At 37.1% G+C, this 21,267-nt stretch overlaps 1 protein-coding gene across 1 annotated transcript in view; it reads right to left on the reverse strand.

Moving 5' to 3' along the window:
• CCDC171 (coiled-coil domain containing 171) overlaps positions 1 to 21,267 on the reverse strand; it is a 368,650-nt gene that overhangs the window by 203,817 nt on the left and 143,566 nt on the right. The window contains 2 exon segments of the mRNA XM_036856768.1: positions 17,947 to 18,135; positions 19,688 to 19,855. Coding sequence (XP_036712663.1) covers positions 17,947 to 18,135; positions 19,688 to 19,855 — 357 coding nt within the window.

The following is a 21,267-nucleotide window of genomic DNA, read 5'->3' on the forward strand; positions in this document are numbered from 1 at the left end:
CAATTTCTGACCTGCAAACTGGTTCATCTGTACCATTTTTCTAGGTTCCACATATATGTGTTAATTTACGATATTTGTTTTCCTCTTTCTGACTTACTTCACTCTGTATGACAGTCTCTAGATCCATCCACGTCTCTACAAATGACCCAATTTCATTCCTTTTTATGGCAGAGTAATATTCCATTGTATATATGTACCACATCTTATCCATTCGTCTGTCGATGGGCATTTAGGCTGCTTCCATGACCTGGCAATTGCAAATAGTGCTGCAATGAACATAGGCTTGCATGTGTCTTTTGAATTATGGTTTTCTCTGGGTATATGCCCAGTAGTGGGATTGCTGGGTCATATGGTAATTCTATTTTTAGTTTTTTAAGGAACTTCCATACTGTCCTCCATAGTGGCTGTATCAATTTACATTCCCACCAACAGTGCAAGAGGGTTCCCTTTTCTCCACACCCTCTCCAGCATTTATTGTTTGTAGATTTTTTTGATGATGGCCATTCTAACTGGTGTGAGGTGATACCTCATTGTAGTTTTGATTTGCATTTCTCTAATAATTAGTGATGTTGAGCAGCTTTTCATGTGCTTCTTGGCCATCTGTCTGTCTTCTTTGGAGAAATGTCTATTGAGGTCTTCTGCCCATTTACAGATTGGGTTGTTTGTTTTTTTAATATTGAGCTGCATGAGCTGTTTATATATCTTGGAGATTAATCATTTGTCCATTGATTCTTTTGCAAATATTTTCTCCCATTCTGAGGGCTGTCTTTTTGTCTTGTTTGTAGTTTCCTTCGCTTTGCAAAAGCTTTTAAGTTTCAATAGGTCCCATTTGTTTATTTTTGTTTTTATTTCCATTTCTCTAGGAGGTGGATCAAAAAAGATCTTGCTGTGATTTATGTCAGAGTGTTCTTCCTATGTTTTCCTCTAAGAGTTTGATAGTGTCCGGTCTTACATTTAGGTCTCCAATCCATTTTGAGTTTACTTTTGTGTATGGTGTTAGGGAGTGTTCTAATTTCATTCTTTTACATGTAGCTGTCCAGTTTTCCCAGCACCACTTATTGAAGAGGCTGTCTTTTCTCCATTGTATATCCTTGCCTCCATTGTCATAGATTAGTTGACCATAGGTGCGTGAATTTATCTCTGGGCTTTCTATCCTGCTCCATTGATCTATATTTCTCTTTTTATATACCAGTACCATATTGTCTTGATGACTGTAGCTTTGCAGTATAGTCTTAAGTCAGGGATTCTGATTACTCCAGCTCGGTTTTTTTCCCTCAAGACTGATTTGGTTACTAGGGGTCTTTTCTGGTTCCATACAAATTTGAAGATATTTTGTTCTAGTTCTGTAAAAAACGTCATTCGTAATTTGAAAGGGATTGCATTGAATCTGTAGATTGCTTTGGGTAGTATACTCATTTTCACAACATTGATTCTTCCAATCCAAGAGCATGGTATATCTCTCCATCTGTTTGTATCATCTTTAATTTCTTTCAGCAGTGTCTTATAGTTTTCTGAGTACAGGTCTTTTGTCTCCCGATGTAGGTTTATTCCTAGGTATTTTATTCTTTTTTGTTGCAATGGTAAATGGGAGTGTTTCCTTAATTTCTCTTTCAGATTTTTCATCATTAGTGTATAAGAATGCAAGAGATTTCTGTGCATTAATTTTGTATCCTGCAACTTTACCAAATTAACTGATTAGCTCTAATAGTTTTCTGGTGGCATCTTTAGGATTCTCTATGTATAGTATCATGTCATCTGCAAACAGTGACAGTTTTACTTCTTCTTTTCCAATTTGGATTCCTTTTATTTCTTTTTCTTCTCTGATTGCTGTGGCTAGGACTTCCAAAACTATGTTGAATAATAGTGGAGAAAGTCGACATCCTTGTCTTGTTCCTGATCTTAGAGGAAATGCTTTCAGTTTTTCACCATTGAGAATGATGTTTGCTGTGGGTCTGTCATATATGGCCTTTATTATGTTGAGGTAGGTTCCCTCTATGCACATTCTGGAGAGTTTTTATCATAAATGGGTGTTGAATTTTTTCAAAAGCTTTTTCTGCCTCTATTGAGATGATCATATGGTTTTTATTCTTCAATTTGTTAATATGGTGTATCACTTTGATTGATTTGAGTATACTGAAGAATACTTGCATCCCTGGGATAAATCCCACTTGATCATGGTGTATGGTGAATAAGGATGGGACCTGCACCTCTGGGAGGGAGCTGTGAAGGAGGAAAAGTTTCCACACACTAGGAACCCCTTCACTGGCAGAGATGGGGGTTGGGCAGGGGGGAAGCTTCGGAGCCACAGAGGAAAGCGCAGCAACAGAGGTGCAGAGGGCAAAGCGGAGAGAATCCCGCACAGAGGCTCGGTGCCAACCAGCACTCACCAGCCCGAGAGGCTTGTCTGCGCACCTGCCGGGATGGGTAGGGGCTGGGAGCTGAGGCTCAGGCTTCAGAGGTCAGATCCCAGGGAGAAGACTGAGGGTGGCTGCGTGAAGACAGCCTGAGGGGGCTAGGAGCCACAGCTAGCCGGGAGGGAGTCTAGGAAAAAGTCTTGACCTGCCAAAGAGGCAAGAGATCATTGTTTCGGGGTGCCCGAGGAGACGGGATTCCTTCCCCGTGTGCCCACAGAAGGCAGAGCACTGCCTAAGCAAGCTCCAGAGATGGGCGTGAACCACGACTACCAGCTAAAACCCCGGAGACGTGTATGAAACCGGTAATGCTGCTACTGCTGCTACCAAGAATCCTGTGTGCAAGCACAGGTCACTATCCACACCGCCCCCCGACTCCGGGAGCCTGTGCAGCCTGTCACTGCCAGGGTCCCATGATCCAGGGACAACTTCCCTAGGAGAACACAAGGCGCACCTCAGTCTGTTGCAACATCACACTGGCATCTGCCACCGCCCTGCACTCCAATTATGACTACCATACCCCTCCCTCTCCCCAGCCTGAGTGAGCAAGAGCACCTTAATCAGCCACTGCTTTAACCCCATCCTGTCTCAGCAAGGAACAGATGCCTGAGGGCAACCTACACGCACAGGTGGGGCCAAAACCAAAGCTGAACCCCAGGAGCCGTGCGAACAAAGTAGAGAAAGGGAAATTTCTCTGCACAGCCTCAGGAGCAGCGGATTAAATCCCCACAATCAACTTGATGTACCCTGCATCTGTAGAATACCTGAAGAAAAAACGAATCATCCCAAAATTGAGGTGGAGGATTTTGGGTGCAACTGCAGACATGGGGTTTGCTGTCTGAAACTGATTTGTTTCTGACTTTTATGTTTATCATAATTTAGTTTTTAGCGCTTGTTATCATTGGTGGATTTGTTTATTGGTTCGGTTGCTCTCTTCTTTTTTTTTATTTTTCTTTTATATTAATAGTTTTTTTTCTTTCTTTTCTTCTACCTTGTCTTCTGAGCCATGTGGCTGACAGGGTGTTGGTGCTCTGGCCTGGTGTCAGGCCTGGGCCTCCAAGGTGGGAGAGCCGAGAGCAGGACGTTGGACCACCAGAGAACTCCTGGCCCCACGTAATATCAAATGGCAAGAATTCTCCCAGACATCTCCATCTCAACGTTAAGACCCGGATCCACCCAATGGCCAGCAAGCTCAGTGCTGGACATCCCATAACAAACAACTAGCAAGACAGGAACACAACCCCACCCATTAGCAGAGAGGCTGCCTAAAATCATACTAAGTTCACAGACACCCCAAAACACAACACCAGACACGGTCCTGCTGACCAGAAAGACAAGATCCAGCCCCACCCAACAAAACACAGGCACCAGTCCCCTCCACCAGGAAGCCTACACAAGCCGCTGAAACAACCTCACTCACTGGGGGCAGACACCAAAAACAATGGGAATTACGAGCCGGCAGTCTGCAAAAAGGAGACCCCAAACACAGTTAGTTAAACAAAATGAGAAGACACAGAAATATGCAGCAGATGAAGGAGCAAAGTAAAAACCCACCAGACCAAACAAAAGAAGAGGAAATAGGCAGTCTACCTGAAAAAGAATTCAGAGTAACAATAGTAAAGATGATCTAAAATCTTGGAAATAGAAAGGAGAAAATACAAGAAACGTTTAACAAGGACCTAGAAGAACTAAAGAGCAAACAAACAATGATGAACAACACAAAAAATGAAATTAAAAATTCTATAGACGGAATCAAGAGCAGTATAACTGAGGAAGAAGAACGGATAAGTGATCTGGAAGATAAAATAGTGGAAATAACTACAGCAGAGCCGAAAAAAGAAAAAAGAATGAAAAGAATTGAGGACAGCCTCAGAGACCTCTGGGACAACATTAAACGCACCAACATTCGAATCATAGGGGTCCCAGAAGAATAAGAGAAAAAGAAAGGGTCTGAGAAAATATTTAAAGAGATTATAGTTGAAAACTTCCCTAACATGGGAAAGGAAAGAGTCAATCAAGCCCAGGAAGTGCGGAGAGGCCCATACAGGGTAAATCCAAGGAGAAACACACCAAGACACATATTAATCAAACTATTCAAAATTAAATACAAAGAAAAAAAATTAAGCAACAAGGGAAAAGCAACAAACAACATACAAAGGAATCCCCATAAGGTTAACAGCTGATCTTTCAGCGGAAACTCTGCAAGCCAGAAGGGAGTGGCAGGAAATGTTTAAAGTGATGAAAGGGAAAAACCTACAACCAAGATTACTCTACCCAGCAAGGATCTCAATTCAGAGTCGATGGAGAAATTAAAACCTTTACAGACAAGCAAAACTTAAGAGAATTCAGCACCACCAAGCCAGGTATACAACAAATGCTAAGGGAACTTCTCTAGGCAGGAAACACAAGAGAAGGAAAAGACCTATAAACAAACCCAATACAATGAAGAAAATGGTAATAGGAACATACATACCAATAATTACCTTAAATGTAAATGGATTAAATGCTCCAACCAAAAGACATAGACTGGCTGAATGGATACAAAAACAAGACCCGTACACATGCTGTCTACAAGAGACCCACTTCAGACCTAGGGACACATACAGACTGAAAGTGAGCAGAAGGAAAAAGATATTCCATGCAAATGGAAATCAAAAGAAAGCTGGAGTGGCAATTCTCATACCAGACAAAATAGACTTTAAAATAAAGACTACTACAAGAGACAAAGAAGGACACTACATAATGATCAAGGGATCAATCCGAGAAGAAGATATAACAATTGTAAATATTTATGCACCCAACATAGGAGCACCTCAATACATAAGGCAAATGCTAACAGCCACAAAAGGGGAAATCAACAGTAAAACATTAATAGTAGGGGACTTTAACACCCCACTTTCACCAATGGACAGATCATCCACAATGAAAATAAATAAGAAAACACAAGCTTTAAATGACACATTAGACAAGAAGGACTTAATTGATATTTATAGGACATTCCATCCAAAATCAACAGAATACACTTTCTTCTCAAGTGCTCATGGAACATTCTCCAGGATAGATCATATCTTGGGTCACAAATCAAGCCTTGGTAAATTTAAGAAAATTGAAATCATATCAAGTATCTTTTTTGACCACCACGCTATGAGACTAGATATCAATTACAGGAAAAAAAAACTGTAAAAAATACAAACGCATGGAGGTTACACAAAAATCTGAAAGAGAAATTAAGGAAACACTCCCATTTACCATTGCAACAAAAAGAATAAAATACCTAGGAATAAACCTACCTAAGGAGACAAAAGACCTGTATGCAGAAAACTATAAGACAATGATGAAAGAAATTAAACATGATACAAACAGATAGAGAGATATACCATGTTCTTGGATTGGAAGAATCAACATTGTGAAAACGACTATACTACCCAAAGCAATCTACAGATTCAATGCGATCCCTATCAAACTACCAATGGCATTTTTTACAGAACTAGAACAAAAAATTTCACAATTTGTATGGAAACACAAAAGACCCCGAATAGCCAAAGCAATCCTGAGAAAGAAAAACATAGCTGGAGGAATCAGGCTCCCTTACTTCAGAGTATACTACAAAGCTACAGTAATCAAGACAGTATGGTACTTGCATAAAAACAGAAATATAGATCAATGGAACAGGATAGGAAGCCCAGAGATAAACCCACACACATATGGTCACCTTATCTTTGACAAAGGAGGCAAGTATATACAATGGAGAAAAGACAGCCATTGTGGTCAGTAAGTGGTGCTGGGAAAACTGGACAGCTACATGTAAAAGAATGAAATTAGAACACTTCCTAACCACCATACACAAAAATAAACTCAAAGTGGATTAAAGACCTAAATGTAAGGCCAGACGCTTTCAAACTCTTAGAGGAAAACATAGGCAGAACACTCTATGACATAAATCACAGCAAGATCTTTTTTGACCCACCTCCTAGAGAAATGGAAATAAAAACAAAAATAAACAAATGGGACCTAATGAAACTTTAAATCTTTTGCACAGCAAAGGAAACCATAAACAAGTCGAAAAGATAACCCTCAGAATGGGAGAAGATATTTGCAAAAGAATCAATGGACAAAGGATTAATCTCCAAAATATACAAGCATCTCATGCAGCTCAACATCAAAAAAACAAACAACCCAATCCAAAAATGGGTGGAAGACCTAAATAGACATTTCTCCAAAGAAGATATACACATTGCCAACAAACACATGAAAGGATGCTCAACATCACTAATCATTAGAGAAGGCAAATCAAAACCACAATGAGGTATCACCTCACACCGGTCAGAATGGCCATCATCAAAAAATCTACAAACTGTAAATGCTGGGAGGGTATGGAGAAACGGGAACCCTCTTGCACTGTTGGTAGGAATGTAAACTGATACAGCCACTATGGAGAAAAGTATGGAACTAAAAATAGAACTACCATACGACCCAACTATCCTACTATTGGGCATATACCCTGAGAAGACCATAATTCAAAAAGAGACATGTACCACAATGTTCATTGCAGCACTATTTACAGCAGCCAGGACACGGAAGCACCTAAGTGTCCATCGACAGATGAATGGATAAAGAAGATGTGGCACATATATACAATGGAATATTACTCAGCCATAAAAAGAAACGAAATCTAGTTACTTGTAGTGAGGTGGACGGACCTAGAGTCTATCATACAGACTAAAGTAAGTCAGAAAGAAAAAAATACCGTATGCTAACACATATATATGCAATCTTAAAAAAAAAATGGTTCTGATGAACCTAGAGGCAGGATAGGGATAAAGACGCAGACGTAGAGAATGGACTTGAAGACACGGGGAGGGGGAAGGGTAAGCTGGGATGAAGTGAGAGAGTTGAACTGACATATATACACTACCAAATGTAAAATAGATAGCTAGTGGGAAGCAGCTGCATAGCACAGGGAGATCAGCTCAGTGCTTTGTGACCACCTAGAGGGGTGAGATAGGCAGTGTGCGAGGGAGATGCAAGAGGGAGGGGATGTGGGGATATATGTATACATATAGCTGACTCACTTTGTTATACAGCAGAAACTAACACAATATTGTGAAGCAACTGTACTCCAATAAAGATGTTAAAATAAAAATAAAATACAATAAAATAAAAATGGGCAGAAGGACTAAATAGACATTTTTCCAAAGAGGACATCAAAATGGTCAACAGCCACATGAGAAGATGCCCCACATCACTAATCATCAGGGAAATGCAAAACCACAATGGGATATCACCTCACATCTGTTATGATGGCTATCATCAAGAAGACAAGAGACAACAGGTGCTGGTGAGGCTGTGGTGCAAAAGAAACCCTTATACACTATTGGGGAGAATGTAAATTAGTCCAACCACTCGGGAAAACAATATGAAAGTTCCTCCAAAAATTAAAAATAGACCTACCGTACGATCCAGGAGTTCCACTTCTCAAAATATACCCAAAGGAAATAAAAACAGTAATTCAATGAGATATATACACTACCATGTTTACTACAGTGCTACTCACAATAGCCAAAATATGGAAACAACCCAAATGCCCATCAACAAATAAATGGGTTAAAAACACGTACATCACAATGTAATATTTTTCACCCATGAAAATGGAGTACATCCTGCCATTTGTGACAACATGAATGAACCTTGAACACACTGTGTTAATAAGCAAGATAAGCCAGACAGAGAAAGACAAGTACCATATGATATCACTGATGTGCGAAATCTAAAAAACCAAACAGGTTAAGTGTACAAAGTTGTAACAACTACTAAAATAACCATAGAGATCTCATAGACAATAATTTTGTACTATAAGTACGCGATGTAATAAATATCATTACAATGGCAACCATATTACAATGTTAATGTATCAACGTGATACAATGTATATGTTAAATTTACACATTACTGTCAAATTTATACAATTAAAAAAACAGATAGGAATTGAAGAAAGTTGGAAGACTCACACTACCTGATTTCAAGATGTACCAAAAAGCTATAGAAATCAAATCAGGGTGGTACTGAAAAAAGAACAGACACATAAATAAATGAAATAGATGAGAAAGTCTAAAAACACACACAAATACGATGAATTGATTCCTGAGAAACGTGCAAAGGCAATTCAATAGATAAAGGATAGTCTTTAAACAAATAGTACTGGAACATGGACATCCACATGCAAAACAAAGGACACCAACCCACACCTCACATCTTTATAAAAATTAACTCAAAATGGATCATAGATCTATACGTAAAACCTAAAATTATACAACATCTAGAAGAAAACATAGGAAGAAATCCTGGTGATCCTGCACTAGGGAAAGAGTTCTTAGATACAATAATAAAAGCACAATCCACAAAAGAAAAAAACCGATAAACTGAACTTCATAAAAATTTAAAATATTTGCTCTGCAAAAGTACTTCTAGGAGAATGGGAAAGAATACTTGCAAATCACATATCTGACAAATGACTTGTATCAGAATATATAAACAACACTGGAAATTCAGCAATAAGAAAACAAGCAACCTAATTACAATGCAGGCAAAAGATATGAACATATAACTCACCAAAGAAGATATACAGATGGCAAAAAAGCATATGAAAAAATGCTCAACATTATTCATCAGGGAAAATGTAAATTAAAACCACAATGACATACTACTACACCCCTATCAGAATGGCTAAAAAGAAAAAGAAAAAATGATGAAACCACATGCTGGCACAGATGCAGAGCAATGAGAACTCTCTTACATTGTTAGCGAGAAGGCAAAATGGTACAGTCACTTGGGAAAACAATTTGATAGTTTCTTATAAAGTTAAATATATACTTACCATATAACCCAGAAATCAGACTCCTAAGTATTCACCCAAGAAAAATAAAAACTTATGATCACACAAAAACCTATCCATGAATGTTTAAAGCATCTTTAATCATAATTGTAAAAAAATAAAAACAACCCAAAGGCCCATCTGCAAGTACGTGGATAAACAAACAGTGTGCTACATCCATACAATGGAATATCACTCAGCAGTAAAAATGAGTGAGCGACTGATACAAGCAATGATGTGAATAATTCCCAAACGTATTTTGTTGAGTGAAGTAAGACCTAAAATGCTACATACTGTATGATTCCATTTATATGACATTCTGGAAAAGGCAAAACTGTAGGGATGCAACAAACCCGCAGTTCCCATATACAGTCAGTTGTTTTTTCACAAAGGGACCAGGGCTACTAAATGAGGAAAGTAAAGCCTTGAATAAATGGTGTGGGAACAACAAATGCAGGGAGAAAATGAACCTCAGCCTCCATCTAACATCACACACAAAAATTAATCTGAGATGGCTCACAGACCTAGACATAAAAGTTAAAACTACAAAACCTCTAGAAGAAATGATACATTATCTTCACAATCTTGGGGTACAGAAAAATTGCTTACCACATAAAAATAAAATACTCAAAAGAGTAAAAGATGTATAAGTTGAACTTGGCCAAAATTTTAAAACTTGTGATCATCAAAAGAAACATTAAAAAATGAAAAGGCAAGTGAGATATTGAAAGAAAATATCTGTGGTACTTATATATGACAAAGAATTTACTATATCCAGAATTTATAAAGAACTTTTACAAATCAACAAAAACACAAACAACCCAATTTTTTTCATGTACAAACACCTGAAGAGACACTTCACAAAAGAAGATATATAAATGGCAATAAGAACATGAAAAGTGCTCAACATCATTAATCACCAAGAAAATGTGAGTTAAAACTACAATGAAATCCCATTTTAAAACAACTAGAATGGCTAAAATTTAAAAGACTGACAATGCCAAATTTTGCAGAGGATGTAGAACAATGAAAACTCTCATACACTAATGGTAGAAATATAAAACGATAGAACCATTTTGGAAAAAAGTTTGATAGTTTTTAATAAATATACACCTATCTTATGACCTAGCAACTATACTCTTAACTTAAAAAAAATGAAAAAATATGTCAATAAAATACTTATACAATGTTTGTAGCAATTTTATTTACAATAGCCAAAAACTGGAAAAAAGGCAAGTATCCATCAATTCACAATTTATCAAATTGTGGTATAATTATAAAATGGAATACTATGCAACTATAAAAAAGAATGAACTACTGATAAACACAACAACAAGGATGAATATCAAAAAATATGTTGGGTAAAATAAGCCAACCACCAAAGACTACATACTGAATGATTCCATTGAGATGAAATTCTAGAACAAATGAAAGTAATCTATGATGATAGGTATGAGAACAATGGTTGTCTATGGGGAGTGGAAACTGACTGGAAGAGGTCACAAGAGAACTTTCTGAGGTAATGAATATGTTTAAGTCTTCAATGCGGTGATGGGTACATGGGTGCTTACATTGATCAAAACATCGACTGGTACACTTAAGATCTGTTCATTTCACTGCACGTCAATGTTACCTCTAAAAAAATTATTCAGGTCTTTTACTACAGTGGTAGAAAATGCAGAACATATCACATGGCACCGTGCATGTAGTGAACAAAGGGCCACTTTTAGAGAATGTATGAATTCATTCAAATTCATAAAGAAAGGCTTAATTTCATATAGGGTCCAAATGCTTGGAAAAACAGAATGGTCTTATTTTAAGCAATCTGAAACTGTTTGTTGGCTAATTTTTAAAATGTGGTTTCTGGAGAAATAAGGAGATTGGTTCAAGATGGCAGAGTAGAAGGATGTGCTCTCACTCCCTCTTGCAAGAGCACCGGAATCACAACTAACTGCTGAACAGTCATCGACAGGAAGACACTGGAACTCACCAAAAAAGATACCCCACATCCAAAGACAAAGGAGAAGCCACAATGAGATGGCAGGAGGGGCACAATCACAATAAAATCGAATCCCATAACTGCTGGGTGGGTGACTCACAAACTAGAGAACACTTATACCACAGAAGTCTACCCACTGGAGTGAAGGTTCTGAGCCCCACGTCAGGCTTCCCAACCAGGGGGTCTGGCAAGGGGAGGAGGAATTCCTAGAGAATCAGACTTTGAAGGCTAGCAGGATTTGATTGCAGGACTTCGACAGGACTGGGGGAAACAGAGACTCCACTCTTGGAAGGCACACACAAAGTAGTGTGCACATCAGGACCCAGGGGGAAGGAGCAGTGACCCCATAGGAGACTGAACGAGACTTAACAGCTAGTGTTGGAGGGTCTCCTGCAGAGGTGGGGGGTGGCTGTGGCTCACCACGGGGACAAGGACACTGGCAGCAGAAGTTCTGGGAAGTACTCCTTGGCGTGAGCTCTCCCAGAGTCCACCATTAGCCCCACCAAAGAGCCTGTGGGCCTCAGGCCAAACAACCAACAGGGAGGGAACTCAGCCCCACCCATCAGCAGACAAGAGGATTAAAGTTTTACTGAGCTCTGCCCACCAGAACAACACCCAGCTCTACCCACCACCAGTCCCAAGAGGCTTGCACAAGCCTCTTAGATAGCCTCATCCACCAGAGGGCAGACAGCAGAAGCAAGAAGAACTACAATCCTGCAGGCTGTGGAACGAAAACCACATTCAAAGAGAGATAGACAAAATAAAAAGGCAGAGGACTATGTACCAGATGAAGGAACAAGATAAAACCCCAGAAAAACAACTAAATGAAGTGGAGATAGGCAACCTTCCAGAAAAAGAATTCAGAATAATGATAGTGAAGATGATCCAGGACCTCAGAAAAAGAATGGAGGCAAAGATTGAGAATATGCAAAAAATGTTTAACAAAGACCTAGAAGAATTAAAGAACAAACACCTAGAAGAATTAAAGAACAAACAAACAGAGGTGAACAATACAATAACTGAAATGAAAAATACACTACAAGGAATCAATAGCAGAATAACTGAGGCAGAAGAACAGATAAGTGACCTAGAGGACAGAATGGTGGAATTCACTGCCGCAAAGCAGCATTAAGAAAAAAGAATGAAAAGAAATGAAGACAGCCTAAGAGACCTCTGGGACAACATTAAATTAAGAGACCTCTGCACCAACATTCAAATCACAGGGGTCCCAGAAGAAGAAGAGAAAAAGAAAGGGTCTGAGAACATATTTGAAGAGATTATAGTTGAAAACTTCCCTAACATGGGAAAGGAAATAGTCAATCAAGTCTAGGAAGTGCGGAGAGTCCCAGGGAGGATAAACCCAAGGAGAAACACGCTGAGACACATAGCAATCAAACTGACAAAAATTAAAGACAAAGAAAAATTATTAAAAGCAACAAGGGAAAAATGACAAATAACATACAGGGAATTCCCATAAAGTTAACAGCTCATTTCTCAGCAGAAACTCTACAAACCAGAAGGGAGTGGCACGATATATTTAAAGTGATGAAAGGGAAGAACCTACAACCAAGATTACTCTACCTGGCAAGTATCTCTTTCAGATTCAATGGAGAAATCAAAAGCTTTACACACAAGCAAAAGCTAAGAGAATTCAGCACCAACAAACCAGCTCTAAAGCAAATGCTAAAGGAACTTCACTAAGTGGGAAACACAAGAGGAGAAAAGCACCTACAAAAACAAACCCAAAACAATTAAGAAAATGGTAATAGGAACATACATACCAATAATTACCTTAAACATGAATGGATTAAATGCTCCAACCAAAAGACAGGCTCACTGAATGGATACAAAAACAAGACCCATATATATGCTGTCTACAAGAGACCCACTTCAGACCTAGGGACACATACAGACTGAAAGTGTGGGGATGGAAAAAGATATTCCATGCAAATGGAAATCAAAAGGAAGCTGCAGTAGCAATACTCATATCAGATAAAATAGACTTTAAAATGAACTATGCTACAAGAGACAAGGAAGGACACTACATGATGATCATGGGCTCAATCCAAGAAGAAGATATAACAATTATAAATATATATGCACCCAACTTGGGAGCACCTCAATACCTAAGGCAACTGCTAACAGCTCTAAAAGAGGAAATCGACAGTAACACAGTAATAGTGGGGGACTTTAACACCTCACTTACACCAATGGACAGATCATCCAAACAGAAAATTAATAAGGAAACACAAGCTTTAAATGACACAATAGACCAGATAGATTTAATTGATATTTATAGGGCATTCATCCAAAAACAGGAGATTACACTTTCTTCTCAAGTGCGCACAGAATATTCTCCAGGATAGATCATATCTTGGGTCACAAATCACGCCTCAGTAAATTTAAGAAAACTGAAATCATATCAAGCATCTTTTCTGACCACAACACTATGAGATTAGAAATCAATTACAGGGAAAAAACTGTAAAACAGCACAAACATATGGAGGCTAAGCAATACATTACTAAATAACCAAGAGGTGACTGAAGAAATCAAAGAGGAAATCAAAAAATACCTAGAGACAAATGACAATGAAAACACGACGATCCAAAACCTACGGGATGCAGCAAAAGCAGTTCTAAGAGGGAAGTTTATAGCAATACAAGACTACCTCAAGAAACAAGAAACATCTCAAATAAACAATCTAACCTTACACCTAAAGGAACTAGAGAAAGAAGAAACAAAACCCAAAGTTAGTAGAAGGAAAGAAATCATAAAGATCAGAGCAGAAATAAATGAAATAGAAACAGAGAAAACAATAGCAAAGATCAATAAAACTAAAAGCTGGTTCTTTGAGAAGATAAACAAAATTGATAAACCACTGGCCAGACTCATCAAGAAAAAGAGGGAGAAGACTCAAATCAATCAAATTAGAAATGAAAAAGGAGAAGTTACAACAGACAGCGCAGAAATACAAAGCATCCTAAGAGACTACTACAAGCAACTCTATACCAATAAAATGGACAACCTGGAAGAAATGGACAAATTCTTAGAAAGGTATCACCTTCCAAGACTGAACCAGGAAGAAATAGAAAATATGAACAGACTAATCACAAGTAATTAAATTGAAACTGTGACTAAAAATCTTCCAACAAACAAAAGTCCAGGACCAGATGGTTTCACAGGTGAATTCTATGAAACATTTAGAGAAGAGCTAACACCCATCCTTCTCAAACTCTTCCAAAAAATTGCAGAGGAAGGAACACTCCCAAACTCATTCTATGAGGCCACCATAACCCTGATACCAAAACTAGACAAAGATACTACAAAAAAGGAAAATTACAGACCAATATCACTGATGAATATAGATGCAAAAATCCTCAACAAAATACTAGCAAACAGAACCCAACAACACATTAAAAGGATCATACACCATGATCAAGTGGAATTTATCCCAGGGATGCAAGTATTCTTCAATATACTCAAATCAATCAAAGTGATAAACCATATTAACAAATTGAAGAATAAAAACCATATGATCATCTCAATAGAGGCAGAAAAAGCTTTTGAAAAAATTCAACACCCATTTATAATAAAAACTCTCCAGAAAGTGGGCATAGAGGGAACCCACCTCAACATAATAAAGGCCATATACAACAAACCCACAGCAAACATCATTCTCAATGGTGAAAACCTGAAAGCATTTCCTCTAAGATCAGGAAGAAGACAAGGTGGCTCACTCTCACCACTATTATTCAACATAGTTTTGGAAGTTTTAGACACAGCAATCAGAGAACAAAAAGAAATAAAAGAAATCCAAATCAGAAAAGAAGTAAAACTGTCACTGTTTGCAGATGACATGATCCTATACATAGAGAACCCTAAAGATGCCACCAGAAAACTACTAGAACTAATCAATGAATTTGGTAAGGTTCCAGGATACAAAATTAATGTACAGAAATCTCTTGCATTCCTATACACTAACAATGAAAGATCAGAAAGAGAAATTAAAGAAACAATCCCATTCACCATTGCAACAAAAGAATAAAATACCTAGGAATACACCTACCTAAGGAGGTAAAAGACCTGTACTCAGAAAACTATAAGACACTGTTGAAAGAAATCAAAGATGACACAAACAGATGGAGAGATATACCATGTTCTTGGATTGGAAGAATCAAAACTGTGAAAATGACTATACTACCCAAAGCAATCTACAGATTCAATGCAATCCCTATCAAATTACCAATGGCATTTTTTACAGAACTAGAACAAAAAATCTTCAAATTTGTATGTAGACAGAAAAGACCCCGAATGGCCAAAGCAGTCTTGAGGGAAATAAAAGGAGCTGGAGTAATCAGAATCCCTGACTTCAGACTATACTACAAAGCTACAGTCATCAAGACAATATAGTACTGGCACAAAAACAGAAATATAGATCAATGGAACAGGATAGAAAGCCCAGAGATAATCCCATGCACCTATGGTCAATTAATCTATGACAAAGGAGGCAAGGGTATACCATGGAGAAAAGACAGCCTCTTCAATAAGCGGTGCTGGGAAAACTGGACAGCTACATGTAAAAGAATGAAATTAGAACACTCCCTAACACCATACACAAAAATAAACTCAAAATGGATTCGAGACCTAAATATAAGCCCAGACACTATAAAACTCTTAGAGGAAAACATAGGAAGAACACTGTGTCACATAAATCACAGCAAGATCTTTTTTGATCCACCTCCTAGAAGTAAAAACAAAAATAAACAAATGGGACCTAATGAAACTTAAAGAGCTTTTGCACAGCAAAGGAAACTATAAACAAGATGAAAAGACAGCCCTCAGAATGGGAGAAAATATTTTCAAACGAGTCAACAAAGGATTAATCTCCAAAATATATAAACAGCTCATGCAGCTCAATATTAAAAAAACAAACAACCCCATTAAAAAATGGGCAGGAGACCTAAATGGACATTTCTCCAAAGAAGACATACAGATGGCCAAGAAGCACATGAAAAGCTGCTCAACATCACTAATTATTAGAGAAATGCAAATCAAAACTACAATGAGGTATCACCTCACACCAGTTAGAATGGCCATCATCAAAAAATCTACAAACAATAAATGCTGGAGACGGTGTGGAGAAAAGGGAACCCTCTTGCACTGTTGGTGGGAATGTAAATTGATACAGCCACTATGGAGAATAGTATGGAGGTTCCTTAAAAAACTAAAAATAGAATTACCATATGACCCAGCAATCCCACTACTGGGCATATACCCAGAGAAAACCATAATTCAAAAAGACACATGCACCCCAGTGTTCACTGCAGCACTATTTACAATAGCCAGGTCATGGAAGCAACATAAATGACATCAACAGACAAATGGATAAAGAAGTTGTGGTATATATATACAATGGAATATTACTCCGCCATGAATAAGGAACAAAATTTGGTTATTTGTAGAGACGTTGATGGACCTAGAGACTGTCATACAGAGTGAAGTAAGTCAGAAAGAGAAAAACAAATATTGTATTTTAACGCATATATGTGGAATCTAGAAAAATGGCAAAGATGAACTGGTTTGCAAAGCAGAAATAGAGAGACAGATGCAGAGAACAAACATATTGACACCAAGGGGGGAAAGCAGGTGGGGGGGAGGGGTGATGGTGGCGGATGAATTGGGAGATTGGGATTGACATATATATACTAATATGTATAAAACAGATAACCAATAAGAACCTGCTGTATAAAAAATAAATAAATAAAATTCAAAAAAAAAGGAAAAGGAATAAAAAATTTTAAGTGAACAAAAAAATAAATAAATAAAAATACAATAAAATAAAATGTGGTTTCCTTTTTTAATTAGACTTGCCAAGATAAGCATGAGTGGATCAAATAAAGACGATAAATACTGAATCAAGTATGGGAAAAATATACAACCTTCTGGTTTCTAAGTATCTTATCTTGAGAACAAGTGACCTATTATTAAATTCAATACAAAAAAAAGTACACACTATCTTTGTTATTCCTCATTGGGCAGGGATGACAGTTAACCATATAAATTATGTTGACAATATTTTGTACTGGAAAAAAATATGGTTCTGTTAACTATCCATTATTTCTGTTCTCAATCGAATCCAACATAGAGGACATATTATATCTCACGGACAATAGTTTGCTACAGGGTCTACAACTACAACTCTAGTCCTTCAACAATGTTAGGAGGTATGACAAATTTCAACCCCACCTGAATTAAAATGATGGTTCACAAAGAAACCCCCACGAATGGAATAAGCTGGATCAAAGGATATCTACACTAAAACAGACAATATTTTACCAAAGTTTCTTAACCTTTATTTCTAAAATAAGGGAAATACAATTTTAGTATTTAATTGATCCACGTATTCTAGGATGTTTTAACCAGAAACCCATCTACTTCCAAACTTAAATAAAAGACAATCCGTAATACGCCAGAGTGCACACATGCACACAGGCCCATTTGTGTGTGTGTGTGTGTTTGCATGATCACATGTATGTGTACCTAACAAGCAAGTTCTGTGTGGTTCTCGAAAGTTGTAACTGACTTGGCATGGGTACTGAAAGAAAACACTTGGAAGTAAAAGATTGAGCATTCCATTTTAAAGCTCTTTGTGGAAGTAGCATACCTGTGCCCTCTTCTGTACCTCCAGGAGGAGTTCGGAGTACTGCAGCTCCAGTTCCTTCTTTTGCTTGTGCCAGCAGCTCTCCTGGGCTTTGATCTGCTCTGCCACTTTGTTAAAGGTGTCTTCCTGGGTTTGCTGAAGCTCTCTCATCGTATCAGACTTGTTTTTACAGATATACTCTAGATGACTTATCTAAATGGGGAAATGCAACAAATAAGATAGGCTCACAAACAAGTCCTTTGTATCATCTCCCCCAAAAGCTATTCCAGAATTTTCTACTACATTTTATTCCTTAAGATCATATAAAAGTTTTAAGTTAAAATGAAAAAAAAATTAAGAAATAGGAATTAGTAGAACAAAATTATATTTTAGCAGAAAATGTGTGAATTGCATTTATAGATGACATCTATTATTTTTCTCTAATAAAGTTACTTATTCTAAAATCAATTTTACTGAGAAAATTAAGAAGAATATTTTAACCTCTAGAACCAAAGCTCAAGCTGTTCAGATATCTCAATGGGAAAGGAAGTATTTAAATGAGATTTACAAATCTACAAACAGTTTATATATAATAAAGCAGAATGTTCCAACCATTTTTTATTTCACATTCAAAACACTGGAGAGAAAATCCTCATCATCTAATGTGTATGACAATTAATGATGTTTGAAACTATGAAAAACTATTAAAACACAATACCATCTCAGAGGATTAAAACATGTACTCATTTTCATTATCAGTACTTTTCAAATCCGTTATACACACAGTCACAATCAAGACCAGCATCTCCACTTCTCACAATTTATTCCCTCATTTCCTCAATCCTACTTCTCAGTGCCTATGATTGTTTGCCAATTGGACCAAGGCAAAATGCTCTTACTCTAAAACTGGGCCGAGATGCTATTTCATTACTTCAACAGAAGTAATGAAAAAAAAACTTAGGGAACAGTTTTTCTCTCTGTGTCCCTTAAGAGCAAATGTCACTGCAACTAAGATCTGGAAACTAGATCACATAAATATAGTTCTGACTAGTTCAATAGACCTGGGATAAGAATCAATACCTTTAATGGAGGAATACATTGGACTGCTAAGCCACTTTCATTTTCAATAACCAAAACAAGGTTTTTAAATTTTTTTTTGGAAAGACTGAATTCCTAGGTTTGTGAATGATAAAGGCACCATAATAGTCTACTGTTTTCTCCTACCATATATCCTTCTTACATTCTAAAGCACTGAATGGGTTTTGCGATATACAGTTTGTTATATTACAAGAAATGTCATAAACATAATTTTTAAATTTTAAGTGCTTTTAAAGTAACACCTCGTTATTTCCTGAGCAAAGAATTTTAAGATCATGTTTTGAATAACTGTCTCTTGTTTCTATTTTATGCTAACATAAAGAGTTGGTTTATTAATGTAAATGACTAAGTTCTTTGAATTGCTTCATCAGTAAGATTAATTTATTTTCTTTTAATTAGGTCCCTGTGGCTAACACTGGCTAGCAGTATTAGCATGTCCTGAACAGAAAGTGGAGCTCAGAGACTTCATACAGACTTCAGTCACATTTACATGCCCATAGCAATGGCATCAAACTGAGTTGTAGACAAGCCATAATTAATGGTATTGAATTATTAACACCCAAATTCTTTTTGAAATAAGATGAATGTCAGCCCCTCTTAATGATACTGTGATGTGGACAAATGTCACTGAATTTAATAGAGGTATCTGGTGCCTGAGGACAGTTACCTTCTCATTAGCCCTGTTGAGGTCTACGATCAGAGTATCAACATTCTCCTGCAAAACTGCGCAAAGCTCAGACCAAGAGAATTTATCCAGCATGCCTTCTGGTTGTTTTATGAGCACAGAGCCTGCTATCAAGTGCTGATACAAGGTATGAAGGAAGGTTAGCTTCTCCTACGAGAAAAAAAGAAATTAATTCCAGTACATAAACACCGTAAGAAGTAAAACACATAATATACATGGTGAAGAATTTATTTCAAAAATCCTGGAAAGGAATGAAGATACTCAAGTATCAGAATATTGCCATTTTGGCGACTTTTTTTTACATTCAAAATTAAGCATCAGGCAGAAACTTGAAATTGCTTACATTTAGTTTTCAAAACCAAAATCTCAAGTCTAGAAGCCAGAAGACCCGGGTTCTGACACCAGCTCTGCTACTGCTAAGGACGTGATCTGAGTAAGTGTCTGTTCAGACCTCACCTTCCCCAGCTGTAACATGAGGTATCTGGACTAGTTGTTTCTAAGCCCTTCTAACTGGAACTTAGTATGGCAATTCTATAATTTCATATTTACATTTACCACAAAAGATGTTATTTAAGTCAAAAAACCAATATAAAGAGAAGAGCATTACCCAACTCTGTTGAAGAAAAAGTTATACCAATATCTGTACTTTACATGCACACAAGTATTCAGCTTTCCTCCTCCTCCAGAGATTCCAGTTTACTTACCACTTATAGGAAATCTATCCCAAGCCCCTTAGGCAAAGCAGACAGTGATATGAAAGAGATGGAAGAAGGGCTCATTTTTCTTCCCCACTTAGAAGTTCATACCGTATTTGGCACACTGGGCATTTGTAGGTGTTTAAATATTACAAAGTTAACAGTCCAAAAAATGGACATAGCTGCCCAAGATATACTTTCAAAACTGTCCAATTAAAAATATGCCAAAAAAATCTTTTAAAATTATATTGCCATTGTCATAGTTAAACCATCCATTGTTTAATGACCTAGGAACTCTACACTGTAAATTCAGTAAAAAGCTGATCCCATCTTGAACACACAAGGAGAGTTTACTTACTAAAATGCTAAATGGCTCTCTCTATAAGGCATTTCATCTATAAAGTCAAAGAATGGAACTCAAGACACGGTAATTGTGAAGCTGCAAAATGAGTATTTTATGTAGATAAACTAAGTTCCCTCAAGATTTTTTAACAGATCAGCAGGAAAACTTTTAAAAGAAGAAAATTTAAGAGGAAAAAAATAGGAATTCTAATCTTCCAGATAAGAAAAACTGAATGTAGTATATGTAAAGGTTTTATAGTTAGAAATTGTGGTGAAAAGTTTTCCAGTATATATAAAATTGTGCATCTTTAATTCTCCCTGTATGTCACCTTAGTTTTTTTCCAAATATAACAATTTAAAAACCAAAAACTTTGAATATGTAGTTACATCCACAAACTTGAGTTAGGCTATCAGAAGAGTCTTCATAAATATGCTATGTCTTTTTCTTTTTTAAGCAATTAAAGATGTCTTTTGCATTTTCGCCTAAGTTGAGATGTTTAAAAATCTTATTAAATATAACTAACC

Source organism: Balaenoptera musculus, chromosome 6 (genome assembly GCF_009873245.2).
Source record: "Balaenoptera musculus isolate JJ_BM4_2016_0621 chromosome 6, mBalMus1.pri.v3, whole genome shotgun sequence".
Classification (NCBI taxonomy): Eukaryota; Metazoa; Chordata; class Mammalia; order Artiodactyla; family Balaenopteridae; genus Balaenoptera; species Balaenoptera musculus.